This window comes from Hemitrygon akajei, chromosome 10 (assembly GCF_048418815.1).
Source record: "Hemitrygon akajei chromosome 10, sHemAka1.3, whole genome shotgun sequence".
Taxonomy (NCBI): domain Eukaryota; kingdom Metazoa; phylum Chordata; class Chondrichthyes; order Myliobatiformes; family Dasyatidae; genus Hemitrygon; species Hemitrygon akajei.
In genome coordinates this window covers 40,189,635-40,205,510 of record NC_133133.1, presented here as the reverse complement: position 1 = coordinate 40,205,510, position 15,876 = coordinate 40,189,635, and the positions used below count along the sequence as shown (strand labels likewise).

The 15,876-nt window shown below is 40.6% G+C and overlaps 1 protein-coding gene across 1 annotated transcript in view; it reads right to left on the bottom strand.

The window, feature by feature from the left end:
• LOC140734306 (ras-related protein Rab-39B) overlaps positions 1 to 14,666 on the bottom strand; it is a 30,957-nt gene extending 16,291 nt beyond the window's left edge. Inside the window, exon 1 of the mRNA XM_073058091.1 lies at positions 13,182 to 14,666. Coding sequence (XP_072914192.1) covers positions 13,182 to 13,396 — 215 coding nt within the window. The 5' untranslated portion in view covers positions 13,397 to 14,666. The remainder of the gene's footprint in view (positions 1 to 13,181) is intronic.
• Between the last annotated feature and the right edge of the window lie 1,210 nt (positions 14,667 to 15,876).

The following is a 15,876-nucleotide window of genomic DNA, read 5'->3' as shown; positions in this document are numbered from 1 at the left end:
TGTGGATTTTATATTACTTAGATGTTATTCTTCATTCACTCACTTACTCCTTTTTCCCCACCAAAATGAGAATATATATGTGTGTGTGTGTGTGTGTGTGTGTGTGTGTGTGTGTGTGTGTGTGTGTGTGTATATATATATATATATATATATATATATATATATATATATATATATATATATATAGAGAGAGAGAGAGAGAGAGGAGAGAGAGAGAGAGAGAGAGAGAGAGAGAGAGAGAGAGAGAGAGAGGAGAGAGAGGAGAGAGAGGAGAGAGAGGAGAGAGAGGAGAGAGAGAGAGAGAGAGAGAGAGAGAGAGAGAGAGAGAGAGAGAGAGAGAGAGAGAGAGAGAGAGAGAGAGAGAGAGAGAGAGAAGTACACAGGGAAATCTTTTCTGTGTAATGAATTTGTTCACTGACTTTTATGAATACTGCAATGGGGGCCCTCAACTCACAAGTAGGAGGGGTTATCCCCCACAGCTAGACATTTCCTCTAGCTCAACGCAGGGTCATCTACTAGAGACCTCAGCCTTGGAATCACACGTTCGTTGCCATTTTTGTTATTATTTGCGTTTCTTGGTTCTTATTTGTTCAGGGAGTAGATTGATTAAGTTTTATTCTAATTTCAATGATACATTGACAGATAAATACAGATGGCTAAGGACAAGGTAAAATTCATTTCTTTTAATGTCAATGGGCTATTAAATCCAATCATACGTAAGAGAATTTTATCCAATTTGGAACAACTTGATTCATACTGAGAAAAATGGTTTAACTACATAATGCCCCATAAGCCTGATTTTATTCTCACAAATCAATGAATCTGTTGTAAAAAAAAAAGATCACTCCCTACTTGTACATAGTTCTTTCCTTTTGCTTGTTTTTTTCTTTCCACTCTTTTCTATAAATGTGTACCTCAGATAAATACTCCAGGAGATTTGTGATATATGGTTATATGATATATATGTACAATGTCTGAAATACATCTTATGGAAATGTTTGTTTGGGTCAATGAAGCTACTTCAGAATGACATCTGTCACAGGTTGGATTAACATGAGAGTAAAATCGAGCAAGTTTATCCTTGGACATGTGAGCCCTATGTACAACCTTAAATTGGATTAGGGCATGTTTAGCACAAATAGAAGAGGAATTGACTAATTGTAAAATTTTCTCCCACTGCTCAGTGGGTATAAGACAATGAAGTTCTTTTTCCCATTCCTTCTTATTTTTTTCTGATACTTCTGGCTGTATTTTCATGATCATATTATAAATGGTGGCTACTAAACCCTTCTGGCAAGAATTCAGAGCTAAATTTTTTTCCGTAATGTCCATTGGACATAATTTCGGAAAAGACTGTAACATATTATTCAAGAAATTTCTAACTTGCAAATATCTAAAAAAATGAGTTTTAGGTAAATTATATTTATTAGATAGCTGGTCAAAGGATATAAAACTATTATCTAAAAATAGATCACGAAAACATGTTATACGTTTTGTTTTCCATAATACAAAGGCTTGATCCATAAAAAAGGGTCGGAAAAAAAAGTTAGATATAATAGGGCTTGATAAGATAAACTTATTCAAGCCAAAAAATTTACGAAATTGAAACCATATTCGCAATGTATGTTTAACTATAGGATTAGTTATTTGTTTATTCAATTTAGATAAAGAAAAAGGAAGTGAAGATCCTAAAATTGAAAACAATGAAAAGTCTTGTACAGATTTACATTCCAAATTTACCCACTATGGGCAAGATGCTATAATCGATTCTTGTGTCCAAAATATTAAATATCGAATATTGACTGCCCAATAGTAAAATAGTAAAAGTAGCTTCATTGACCCACATGTTTTGGTCTTGCCCTTGTTTGCAAAATTATTGGAAAGATATTTTCGGTATTATTTCAACAGTTCTGAATATCAAATTGCAACCGCATCCTATTACTGCAATTTTCGGTTTACCAATGGTGGATAATATTTGTTTATCCCCCTCAGCTCGACGGATAATTGCATTTGTTATATTAATGGCTAGAATATCTATCCTATTGAACTGGAAAGAAATTAATCCTCCAACTATATTTCAGTGGTTTTCTCAAACTATTTCTTGTTTGAGCTTAGAAAAAATTAGAAATGTTGTCTTTGATTCTTCAGTTAAATTTGAAGAAACTTGGAGACCATTTATCCAACATTTTCATATCAGTAAAACTGACTTTTCCTAAACCCCGCTCTTATTATCCTTAATTATTTGAATGGAGGTACGGAGTTATTGACGCTACTGTGTATATTTGACATAATGCAATGGCCCATGTTGGTTAGGTTTTTTTTTCTTTTCTTTTGTGGGGATTTTTTCTTCTTCTTATTTACTCCCTTTTTTCGTAATTACTATGAGTTTGGGAGGTTATTATATATGGATTATCATCTATATGAATATATACTTAACCTATTAATTATGTACTTTCAATCTCTCTGTATTCATGTTTCATTTATGTTTGTTTAAAATTAATAAAAAGATTTAAAAAGAAAAGAAATGTTTGTTTGATGATGAACTTCAATAAAAAAGATAAATTACAAAAAGAAAAAAATGAATATAAAACAAAAGTCCAGGCTTTAATATTTCATGATAATGAATTTACCAACCACACAGAAAACCATCTGGCAATCTACAAGAAGAAAAGAATAAAATACCTGAGAAAGAGCAAGATAATGAAACAGAGAATAGGTAGTAAATCTCCAGTTATTGATACATCCCAATTCAGAGATTAATAGAAGTTGAGAGGAAAATTGCTTAAGTGCTGCTCTAATCTTCTCACTCTCTCATTGTAATTCTGACATTGCATTTGAAATGTACTAAGTGTAGAGCTGTCTGTTGTAGAAAACATAGTGGATCCTGTCATCAGAGATTGTCTGATTGAACAGGTGAGCAAATACAAGCCAATCTCACTTTGTACAGGATATCTTGTGTATGAGTAACCTAGTCAAATTCTGTTAATTGCTCACTAATCGTGTCACGTCTACAGAAGCCTTGTGCATGGATTTCCAAAAGGCATTCTGTATGAGGTCACTAGTAAAAATTACAGCATGTTAAATCCTTTTCATTTTGATGTAGGAATTCGTACAAAGATAGGAAGTAAGACAGGGGATCGAACATAGAACAGTACAGCAAAGTACAGGCACTTTGGCCCACGTTGTTGAATTGACTTACTTTTATCCACTCCAAGTTCAATCTTACCTTTCCCTTCCACATAGCCCTCCATTTTTCTTTCATCCATATGCCTATCTAAGCATCTCTTAAATGTCCCTAATATATCTGCCTCTCCCACCACACCCAGCAGTACGTTCCATGCACTTACCACTCTATGTGTAAAAAAACTACCCCTGACATCCACCCTGTTCTTTCCTCCAGTCACCTTAAAAATATGTCCTCTCATATTGGACACTGCAACCCTGGGAAGACATTGTTGTCCATCTTTATCTATGCCTCTTGTCATCTTAAAGACCTCTATCAAATCTCCTTTCATCTTCCTTCAATCCAACAAAAAAATTCCTAACTTGTTCAATCTTTCCTTTTAAAACATACTCTCTAATCTAGGCAGCACCAGGGTAGATCTTCTCTGCATCCTCTCTAAAGCTTCTACATCTTTCCTACAATGAAGTGACCAGAACTGAACACAATATTCTACATATGATCTAACCAGAGATCTATAGAGTTGCATAACATCATGGCTCTTTAACTTAATCTCCTAACTAATAAAGTCCAACAATGCCTTCTTAACCATTCTTTCGACTTGCATGGCAACTTTGAGGGATATATGGACCCAAAATCCCTCCGTTTTCCCACACAGCCAAGAATCCTGCCATTAAATGTATATTTTGCCTTCAAGTTCAACTTTCCAAAGTGCATTACTTCATACTTTGCTGGAGGAACTCAGCAGGTCCTGCCGAAGGGTTTTGGCCCAAAACATCGACTGTACTCTTTTCCATAGATGCTGCCCGGCCTGCTGACTTCCTCCAGCATTTTGTGTGTGTTGTTCGGATGTCCAGCATCTGCAGATTTTCCCTTGTTTATGATTGGACTGCTTCACACTTTTCTGGATTGAACTCCATCTGCCACTTCTCAGTCCAGCTCCGCATCCTATTGTTAGGGTTAATTCGAGACTGCCATTACAGGTCAGGAGTGGCTCACGTAATGAGAGGGAGGGGGGAGCGAAACTGGGGACCCCGCTACACCGAAACTAACAGTGTCACGCGATTCAGTAAACAAAAGAAACAGGTAACTCGTGAGCATATGGCTGCGGGCCAATAAGATGGGCACAAGTGCCCGATATTACCTAATATGTAGTGGGGGGTTGTGCTGGGGGGGAAAAAGGGATATAAATAAGAGCAGATTGTAAGGGGAGTCGGAACGCGCCTTCTCCAGCGACTCCGTCGATTCGCTGTACCAGTTATGGATTCTGCAATAAACCCAAGTTTTGTAATATTCCGGTGTTGGTTGTCTCTCTTCCTAAACGAACACAGGGCAGAATTTCAAGCCCAGCACTATCAAGGTCCTGTTGTAACCTATGGCAAAATCCTACACCATCCACAACACAAGCAGCCCTTTGGGTCTTCTGCAAACCGACTAGGCCACCCTCCCCTTCCATCATCTAAGTCATTTATAAAGATGAGAAAGAACAGATCCCTGTGGAACACCACTGGTCACCGACCTCCAGTAAGAATGCACTCATCTACTACCACCATCTGCCTTTCTGTGGGCAAGCCAATTCTGAATTCACATAGCCAAGTTTCTCTGGATCCCATGCCTGCTGACTTTCAGAATGAGCCTAGTATGAGGAAGCTTACTAAAATCCATACACACCTCTCTACCTTCATCAGTTTGTCTTGTCACTTGCTAGAAAAAGTCAATCAGACTAGTGAGGCATGACCTGCCCCTCACAAAGCCATGCTAACTATCCCTAATCATAGGATAATTGGAAATTACTCTGCCAAAGTCCAAAACGATCTCTTCTATGGTTTCAGAGCCCCAACTTTTAATAATGATATAGGGTGACAAATCAAGAATAGTGCATTCAAGTTTGCAGATAGTATAATATTGAACTGAGAAACACACACAGGATGTTGGAGGAACTCAGTAGGCAGCATCTATGGAGGGAAAAAAAACAGCTGATGTTTCAGACGGAGACCTTTCATCGAGAGTGGAAATGAAGGGGGTAGAAGCCAGAATAAGAAGAGTGGGTGGAAGGAAAGGAGTTAGGAGGAAGAGGGAAGAAATTACCAAAGGTTATAGAAATATATGTTTATGCCATCTGGTTGAAGGCTACCCAGATGGAATACAAGGTGTTCCACCTTCATCCTGCGTTGGGCCTCATCATAGCAGTAGAGGAGGCCAACAGCAGACACATCAGAATGGAAATAGGAAGTCAAACTGATTTATGTTGAAAGGGAATATTTCTCATATTAACTGAGTAGCCGAACCTACAGCTTACAAAGTTCAATTTTGAGAGATCAAATGGGGAAAGAAACGGAACTGTAGAGAATGGAAAAAATTGAGTTCAGCTCTTCAAGCATATCATCTGAAGCTATTAAAAAGCTTCAAGGTGCAACAAAAAAGCCACTGGAAAAAATGAACTTTTATTTTGAGGGATCTTTAAGACCAAAAATAAAAAACTGTCACTCAAATTTTATACAGCTTGGTCAGATGCATCTAGAATACTGCATTCAGTTTTGGGCACTACAACGTGATTTTGGTTTAGCGCTGGGTTGATTAACTCTTGACATGATCCATGGAATAACTTCTAGACATGCTGTATTACGAATAAGATCCAAGTCATTGCATACATTCAGATTTTTTCTATGATGGAGGGTGTGGATTTAAGGAAGGGGAAAGGTGATAAGTGAGATAAGGATTGTTGTCCCTTTTCTGCCTTGTATTGTTTCTTAGAGTAAAGAAGGCACCTACTTGAGCAAAGATGCACCCCTCACCCTCTCTGATAGAGACCCAAACGGTGAAGGCTGAAGCAAGCCTCAATCCTTTAGTTAAGATCTTCTTCATGGCTGCAACCCTGTAGCATCTGTACATTGGTGGAATCTGCAGTAGATTTATGTGCAAGTGATAACAATAAATTTGCATGTGATTTGTTATCACTGTTCAAGCCTCAATAGCCTGGAGCATGGAACACATAAAATTGCTGACAATTTGCCCATGGTCTTGTGCTTTGACCTAAAAATAGCTTGATGTACAAACTCCTGCATACCTTATTTATAAAAATTACAGGATGATTTATAAGCTTGGATTACATAAACATGGCTTGTATTCCTATAAAAAAAAAATCACTAACCACATTTGCTGCCAGTAAAATTGCTGTAGTTCATAATAGCCTTTTCCTTTCTAAACTGCACCAGTTAGTGTGGTATCCTGACAATATTGTTGAAGCCATGTGTGTCAACCTGTGTAAAAGAGTATAGAAAGTGGTCTGATTAAGGTATTTATAATGTTAAAAGTCATTTTAAATAGTAGCTGCTGAGGTGGTATTTCCTCTAAGGGGTGAGTCAAGAACAATGGAACATGATCTCATAGTTGTTGCTGGGCCATTCAGAAGGAAAATCACAAAGCACAATTACACAGAAAGGATAGTAAAAAATCAGAAGTACAATAAGACATACAAAACTGATACAAGTATTCATTAGGTTAAGGGTATCAAAGTACGTGTTAGATATATGTAGATTAGGTTTGATCTAATTCACTAACGGAGTACCACGAACCCCCTTAACATATCCTTCCTCTTTCTAATCCTCATCGGCAAATGACCTTATGGCAGCAGGATCCAAAAACAGAACAAATTCTCAAACTATGCTAACCCTATTTAGTTCTTCCTTACTATCACTTAACTTCTTGAGCGCATCTGATATAATGCACAGTTTGTCCAATATCTGGTTTTGAAAGAACATACATTCCCCCCGATTAAATATTGAGACTAGCAAGGTCATTAGACCATAAAACATAGGAACAGAATTAGGTCATTCAGCCCATTGAGTCTGCTGTGCCATTCCATCATGGCTGATCCCGGATCCCACTCAACCCCATACTGCCTTCTCGCCATATCCTTTGATGCCCTGACCAATCATGAAACTGTCACTTTTCCCTTTAAATATACCTATGGTTTTGGTCTTCACAGCTGTCTGTGGCAGAGCATTCCAGAAATTCACTACTCTCTGGCAAAAAAAATTTCCTCCTTACCTCTGTTCTAAAAGGTCACCCCTCAATTTTGAGGTTGTGCCATCTAGTTCTAGACACTCAAACAATAGGAAACATCCACTCTATATCCACCTTATCTAGTCCTTTCAACATTCGGTAGGTTTCAATGAGATCCCCCCCACATTCTTGTAAATTCTAGTGAGTACAGGCCAAAGGCTGTCGAATGATCCTTATATGTTAACCCCTTCATTTCTGGAATCATCCTTGTGAACCTCTTCTGAACTCTCTCCAATGACAATTCATCCTTTCTGAAATATGGGGCCCAAAACTGTTGACAATACTCCAAATGTGACCAGACTAGTGTCTTATAAAGCTTCAGCATCATCTCCTTGTTTTTATATTCTATTCCCCTTGAAACGAAGTCAACCTTGTATTTGCCTTCTTTACCACAGACTCAGCCTGTAAATTAACCTTCTGGGAGCCTTGCACGAGGACTCCCAAATCCCTCTGCACCTCTGATGTTTGAGTTTTCTCCCCCATTTAGATAATAGTCTGCATTATTGTTCCTTTTACCAAAAGAATTGTCATACATTTCCCAACACTGTATTCTACCTGCCACTTTTTTGTCCATTCTTCCATTTGTCTAAGTCCTTCTGTAATTGCATTGCTTCCACAGCATCTTCTACCCCACCACCTATCTTCGTATCATCAGCAAACTTTGCCACAAAGCCATCGATTCCATTATCTAAAACACTGACAAACAATGTGAAAAGTAGCGGTCTCAATACTGACCCCTGAGGAACAACACTAGTCACTGGCAGCCAACCAGAAAAGGTTTTTATTCCCAATCGCTGCCTCCTGCCTGTCAGCCATTCCTCTATCCATGCCAGTATCTTTCCTGTAACTCTATAGGATTTTATCTTGTTAGGCAGCCTCATGTGAGGCAACTTATCAAATGCCTTCTGAAAATCAAGTAAATGACACCCACTGCCTGCTCTTTGTCCACCTGGCTTGTTACTTCCTCGAAGAACTCTTAATAGATTTGTCAGGAAAAATTTCCCTTTACAAAAACCATGCTGACTTATTTTATCATTAGTCTCCAAGTATCCCAAAGCCTCATCCTTAATAATGGACTCCAACACTTTCACAACCTCTGAGGTTATTGCCCTATAGTTTCCTTTCTTTTGTCTTCCCCCTCTTCTTAAAGGGTGGAGTAACATTTGCAATTTTACAGTCCTCCGGATCCATGCCAGAATCAAGTCATTCTTGAAACATCATAACCACTGTATCTGATATCTTTTCAGCAACTTCTTTCAGAACTCTGGGATGTAGTCCATCTGGTTAAGGTGACTTATCCACCTTAAGACCTTTCAATTTGTCTAGCAGTTTTTCCTTTATTATAGCCATGGCATTGACTCCTGCTCCCGGACACTCATGGACCTTGGGCACACTACTAGTGTCTTCCACAATGAAGACTGATGCAAAGTTCTTATTAAGCTCACCCACCAATTCTTTGTCCCCCATTACTACCTCACCAGCATATTTTTTCAGTGGTCCAATATCAACTCATCTCCCTTTTATTCTTTATATAACTGAAAAAAACTTTTAGTATCACGTCTTGTGAACTATGCCCAGAAACTTCAGCCACCTGTCTGCTGCCATCATCCCAGCCAGTATCCTCCTGAAAATCCACCTGGGCAAGCTCCTTTCTCATGTCTCTGTAATTCCCTTTATTCCACTGCGATACTGGTACATCTGACTTATGCTTCTCTCTCTCAAACTGCAGCATGAATTCAATCACATTATGATTGAATTTATCACCAACACAGAGTCTGTAGGACCCATGTACTTGTGGTAAACTATGTATACCTGTCTGGACACGCCCCTCTGCTGACTGCTCCTGTGGCTCCTCCCACAGACCCTTGGATAAAGGTGATTGTGTCACTGCTCCTCCCACAGTCCAGGGCAGTCATCCGGCATGGACGTGCTCCGTTTTACTGCTAATAAAAGCCTTTCAGTATTTACTCTACTTCCGGTCTTTTGGAGTTATTGATAGTGCATCATGCATTTACTATGTTTATTAAGGTAACCAGTCACATGAGAGGAGGCATGGTAAAAGCGAAGGGAATAAGTTAGGTATTCTTATTTCATTGCAGTTTGTAGCTTGGGACTGTCAGAGGTCATATCTTTTGCTGACTGCTGAGATAATGCTCAATAATGCTTAACTGTACGTTTGCTAATTGCTAATAAAGGGTTTGAATCATTGAAGCTGTGTGCATGTCACACAAGTACAACAGTCCATATTGTTGCAGGCAAGTGACAATTGTTTTGTTTTTGATTTTGGATTAATTTTCCTGCTATAAAGTCCATTCCCTATCCACTTGTACCTTTCCCATCTCAAGCTTCTCTTCGTAAGTGGAACCAGCATGTCTTCTTCAATGACAGCTTCCAATCTGACCCTGAAATGAGTTTTCCAGTCCATATCCTTTCCATCACCAAAACTGCCAGGTCCCACCTGCCTAAATGCTTCTTGTTTGCTTAGTCTTCCAGTTAACTCATCATCTTCCTCCTTTCACAAGCTTTGGTTTATAATGATGTCTTTATCCTAACTTGTACCAAGGCCTGGTCACCAATACCCCTAATTCCCAGTCCAACAATACAATACCTCAAATTTAAATTTCCTTTTATGTGCAATTCCTTCCACAGTGGTTGGGATCGTTAACTCACTGTCCAGCAATTACTGTTGTAACTGCCAGCAGAAGCTTAAGAAAGCTTATTTATTTATAGGTCAATGGATAACATCTTCTTGGAACCCATAATAAGTACTAATTTGCTCAACGTAGGGCTTCTTTAGTTTGATTTCTGACAAGCTGATGATTCAGGGTTGGTGATGGTGGGGTGGTAGGGGGGGGAGCTGATGACCTTTATTCCATCTCTCCATTAACATAGGCCTAAACAACACTTGTTTTTGTTGAGTGTTGTCAACTTGTCGTCGTGGTGACCACTCATGGAGACCCTATGGATAGTGTAGTTGTCCACAGGGTTTTCTTGGCAAGATACGTAAGTAGGCCTTTCTTCCGCACAGATAATGCTGCTGCCCAGTTTGGGACCCTGGCCAGATTTGAACTCAGGACTATCCTCCTCGAGCTCCATACTAATGCCACTACACTACCAGCCAGCCCAAACAACTTACTTCTCTCACAGAGACAGAGTGCAACAAAGTACAGCTCACTACCTATCAAATGTGGCTTTAATCCAACTGGAAGGATGTCTTTCTTCTGCCAAGTAGATCTTATTTTGTTTGTACTTTGAATATTACAGTACTATACCTTAGGGATTTTAATTCTGCAGTGGAGTATATAGAGATATTTTTGGCATGTTCTAGTAAATAAAAGAGGACGATCAACTCCAATAAAATATTAAACGGATTAATAATGTCAGAAATACGGGCTTCTATTGAAAACCCAGCCTAAACAAATCTGTATGTACATTTTCACAAGCTATCTGGATATGATAAGAATAATTCATTTAATATTTTTCATCAAATTCATCTGAAGAGTAGCATTCCCTGCATCAAGACTTTGGATGTAGGTTACAAATCATGCTGTTGTGTTCATAAACTGTGCAACGTACAACTGATTCAGATTTTTATTCTTAATAAGAAATTCAGATGTCAGCTTTGTTTATCAGATCCCGAAACAGGAGCACTCACCAGCACACACCAGAGAATGGCCCCCATGCAGAATGGCAAGAAGAGCATGACACTTTAGGGAAAAATGGATGATCTCAAACTGAAGTACAGTAGGATTGTCACGTAGCAGGTACTACTGTCGGAACAGAGAGTACTCAACAGCAGATCAACATCTCTGTAATGTGCTGCAGTATCTCAGTAAACTCCTCCAAGTCTGACCTCTCAATTTTTCTACCAACTGCTAAGCTTAAGCTTGGGAATTCTAATGACAAACCTCTGCTCCCTTTTTATAGAGATACAGCTCGGGAGCAGGCCCTTCTGCCCAATGAACCCATGCTGCCCAATCACACCAATGTGACTAATTAACCTACTAAACCGTACATCCTTGGATTGTTGAAGGAAACTGGAGCATTTGGAGGAAGCCCATGCAGTCAGGGGGAGAACATGCAAGCTTCTTACAGACAGTGGCAGGAATTGAACCCAGATCACGTGCGCTGTAATAGCACTATGCTAACTGCTATGACACTCTCTTCTCCTTTAGGACACTCCTTTAAACCTCTTTCACCAACCAACATCTGTGTTAGAGTCCACAAAATTCTTTTTGTGGTTCAATATGAGGCTTTATCAGATAACCCTGGAATGTTTAGCTGCTGTCATCGTGCTCATCACATCATATTGCTTTTGCTGATGCCCAGGTCTTTATGTAGAATTTAATCTATCATTTTAGAAACATACAAAAATAGAAGCAAGTCTATTTAACTCCTTGAGTCTGCTCAGCCATTTACTATCATCTCATATCCCTCCTCTTCCCCCATGTCCTGAGAGGGCATTTTTGTCTAAAAATCCATCTATTGATTTATCTCCTTAAAACTTCCTTGCAATTTGATTTCTCTGGTAGAGAATTCCAGAGGTTCGCCACTCTTAGAACAACTCCTCATCTTGATCCTAAATGTCTATCCCACATGGAACTGAAGTAGTGATTCCTGCTTGTAGCCCAATCTGTCTTCATATAACAGTCGGGCCAATCAAGGAATGAGCTGACTAAAACCTTACTTTATTAGGTACAGACACCAAAATTGCACACAACATTCCTGCTGTAGGCCCAGTATAAATGTAGAAATTCATCCTTGCTCCTGTACTCAAAACCTTACAGTGAAGACCAACATGATTCTGTGAGTGCCAGGCTGCAGGCAGGTCACTCACCACCATCACGTTCCACACACTACTTAATTATCTGTATTAGCCACAAAATCATCAGCATGTTCAGAATCAATTATTCCTTTACAAAGGTATACAGTATTGGGTGTCCATTTACTATAATGCCTCAGTTACCAGCTTTAATATTTAGAGATAGCCAGCAGCAGACATTTTGTGTGTAATTTTCCCTTATATGACATTATGAATAAAAATGGTGGACTGTACTCAACATCCAAAAAAGTGTGCAACCTAAAATATTCAAGTAACACATTTTACAAAACTAGTTTTTAAAAAACTGAGACCTCCACTCTTGAGCTCCACAAGATCATCGGATTTATCGTATCTGGAGCCAGGTACACCACACACATCACACACACTCACATACACATCACACACACATCACACACACACACACACTCTCTCACACACTCAACTCACATATTCACTCACTCACACACAACACACACATACTCACAATACTCTCACACACCACACACTCACTCACAACACACACACAACACTCACACACACTCAAACACACACACACACACACACTCACACAAATTTTATATTCTTTCCGTAACACTTTTGTTAGCTTAAATTATTTCTGTCACTATATCCTAACACAGAATATCTTTTGCAACATGAGCAACAATTGCTTTGTGATAAGTTGGGATAAATAAGTCTGGAAATGTTAGTAAAGGGTCAATATTTGTGGGGGATACTGGGAATATTTTGCAGAGGATGCTGGGAATGTTTCAATATTTGTAAGGGATGCTGCTAACGTCAATATTTGGAGGGATTTGGTGACGTGTCAGTATCTGTTGGGATCCCTCAGACAAAAGGGAGTGAAGCCCGCAGTTCTAAAGTGTGACTTCAGTGACCTAGTGAATGGAAACTTTGATCTGTAGAGAGCAGCCCTTGTTAATGGCATCATGGGAATGGAAATCATGATATCACACCAAAGAGGCTTGTGCACCAAGTGTTTACTGCCAGCAATTGTAAAGCATAAAACAACGGAACAAGGCAAAACAATAAAGTCTTGCCAACCATATTGATTTCCTCTACACAGAATTATACGCTAACTTAGATGTTTACACTTACCTGAATCTCTCCTGGCCAGCTGTATCCCAAATCTGAAGCTTAATCCGCTTTCCTGGCTCGATTTCCACCAACCTTGAGAAGAAATCGACCCCAACTGTGGGGTCCGACACTTGGGCAAAGCGGCCCTCAGTGAAACGACGGATCAGGCACGATTTTCCCACCGTGGAGTCCCCAATGACTATCAGCCTGAACTGGTACACCCAAATAGCCTCCATCTTCACTGATACCGGGATTACCTCTGGTCAAAGTGATAACTAATTCAACCCAAGAAGATGCAAGTAGACTGTAATCGCTGGTACACTCAAGTCAGGGAGGTTAGTCTCACAGCAACGGTAAACCTAACACACAAAACCAGAGATCTGGCTCTGCAGTGACGCTGTCGTGGTAGTAAGAACTGGGCCAATTTCTATTCTTTACGAGCAGATCATCATGAGCAGTGCTTAACACAGAACTCGCAGGCACAAAAGTATGTTTCAGTCCACGAATCAATCCGGACCCCCCTCAGCCTCCTCACATCGCCAGGCGAATGTCCTTCTTTGTACTGGCACTTTGCCTCAGCCCAGATAGGATCCTCTGAAATGGATGTTGTTTATTGGGGTGATGTATTTGCTGCTCTCTCTCTCTCTCTCTCTCTCTCTCTCGCTCTGTTACACCAATGATGTTACTCCATCTTTAAACCTTCCTCAGTATCGACCAGGAGAAAGACATTCAAGCAATGGCGAGCTGTCAGAATCATGGAGGATGGAGACCGGTTCAGCGAGATTCAGACAAAAGGAGGAATTGCATTTAAGTGTTTTGCACGGGCCACTTCGGTTGCGACAAGTGGCGACAGGAACCCGTGCCCGTGCACCCACGCCGGCGCTGGTTAAATCCTGGCGAGGGTCCCACGCTCCAAAGAATGGCGCCTTGTGCCTTCCAAGGTCGCTGCCATGGCTTCCCACACAGTCGGTGGGGGAGACGGTAAAAGAGCCGCCTACAGCAGACAGCGGGTCTTGTTGCAAATCCTATTGCAACCAACACTTTGCCAAACCAAGCGCGGATTTTCCAGGCGATTTTTAAAAATAATAAATCAATCGATGGGGGGGGGGGAAACAGATTGTAAACGAGATCCACAAAAACGCAGTATTTTGCTTTTAAGTAGAGGACGAAATGAGACGCGGCGAAGAGCTTACTCTGGGATTACTTGCGACGCCGCCAGCGTCCTTGCTTCGCTCTGGAAGCCGCAAAGGCACCGCTTTAAATTACGGAGCGATATAATGGCGATCAGGCCGAACCGGGCTGGGTGGAAGCGGCTGCCGAACTGATCCCGGGGGTGGCTTTGATGCAGGGGCCCCCAAGGCGCCGTGAGCAGGTTGCAGCTCTGGGCGAAAGCTGATGAAATCACTGCAACATCAGCACCATGTACAACCCCGGCAGCCTCCTCCTACTCCGCAGCATCGGACCCATGGCAAGCAGCGCTTCTCATCGCACTGCGCATGTCCGTACGAGCCCAGGCTCCGTTGCAAGACTGCATTTTCAATAGGTACACAGCATAGACAAACAAGCCCCGTTATCTATCAATAAATGGAAGAGTTTTCAAAAAGACGAAAAAATATATCATTACTGAGTACAGGGCGCGGATATACATAGATATAAACATTTAAACATTGTGAGCGGAGGTTCGATTAATATTTCAGGTAAAACCAAATAAGCCCAGAGCCTGGGGAAATGCAGCCCTCACGCATTTATGTTCCCTCTTTTCCCAGTACCCGTCATGCGTTTGCAACACATTTGGCTCTATTCCCAATTCCCCGACGGACAAGTTAACTTTCTGTATCACTCTGACACACTCATCCTGACGGAAACTGACGCATTTCGTGTCACATTGAGCGCTCTACCCTAAACCCCGAGATATTTTAGGGTAAACACAGAAACTGATAAAGAAAAACATTTCCTTTGATGGGGGGGGGGGGGCGGGGGAAGGGAGAGTGATAGGAACATGATAATTTTAAATAAGCCATCTCCAACCAGAGGTTCAACCTTCACCAGCATGAGGGGAGGGGAAGTTAGCCAACGTTCTGCCCTCCAGCCACATAAGCACTGCCATTACGGGTACTGACCAAAGGTTAGGATTCTGCAGAGGACAACTTTCGAAGCAACTATGAAGTAGTTGACTTCTGTGAGACTGGCTACACTTACAGAGGTAAGCGTACCACCTACAGTGCGATTCACTTTATCAGCACCCTAATCCCAAAATGCCATCAACGCCAATTCCCAAGCCCATGTTACCACGCTAGGGAGGGTGCACCATCCAGTTTCCCATCTTACTGAATATGTATCATTGCTTTTGATCATCACTGGGTCAAAACCCTTACTAATAAGCACTGAGACAGTACCTTTCTCCAGGGATTCCAGTGCTCCAAGGCTGTAGTTCATCATCAAATTCTCAAGGACAATGCCCACCTACCAAGAAGGAATGAATAATTAAAAGATGCCATCTACTTTTAAGAATGAAATCAGAAGGCCTCTCTTTATGCAAATAGTATCGGAAATCGAGAATTCCTCCCCCCACCCCAGAAAACCTGTTAACTCAGCATGAATTGAAAATTAGAAAACAGATTGCTGTTTTTTGAAGATACAAGAGATTTTTATTGGGTAACAGTAATGGAGTATAGTATATTCAAAATCTGACCATTTGGTAGAAGAGACTCAAGGG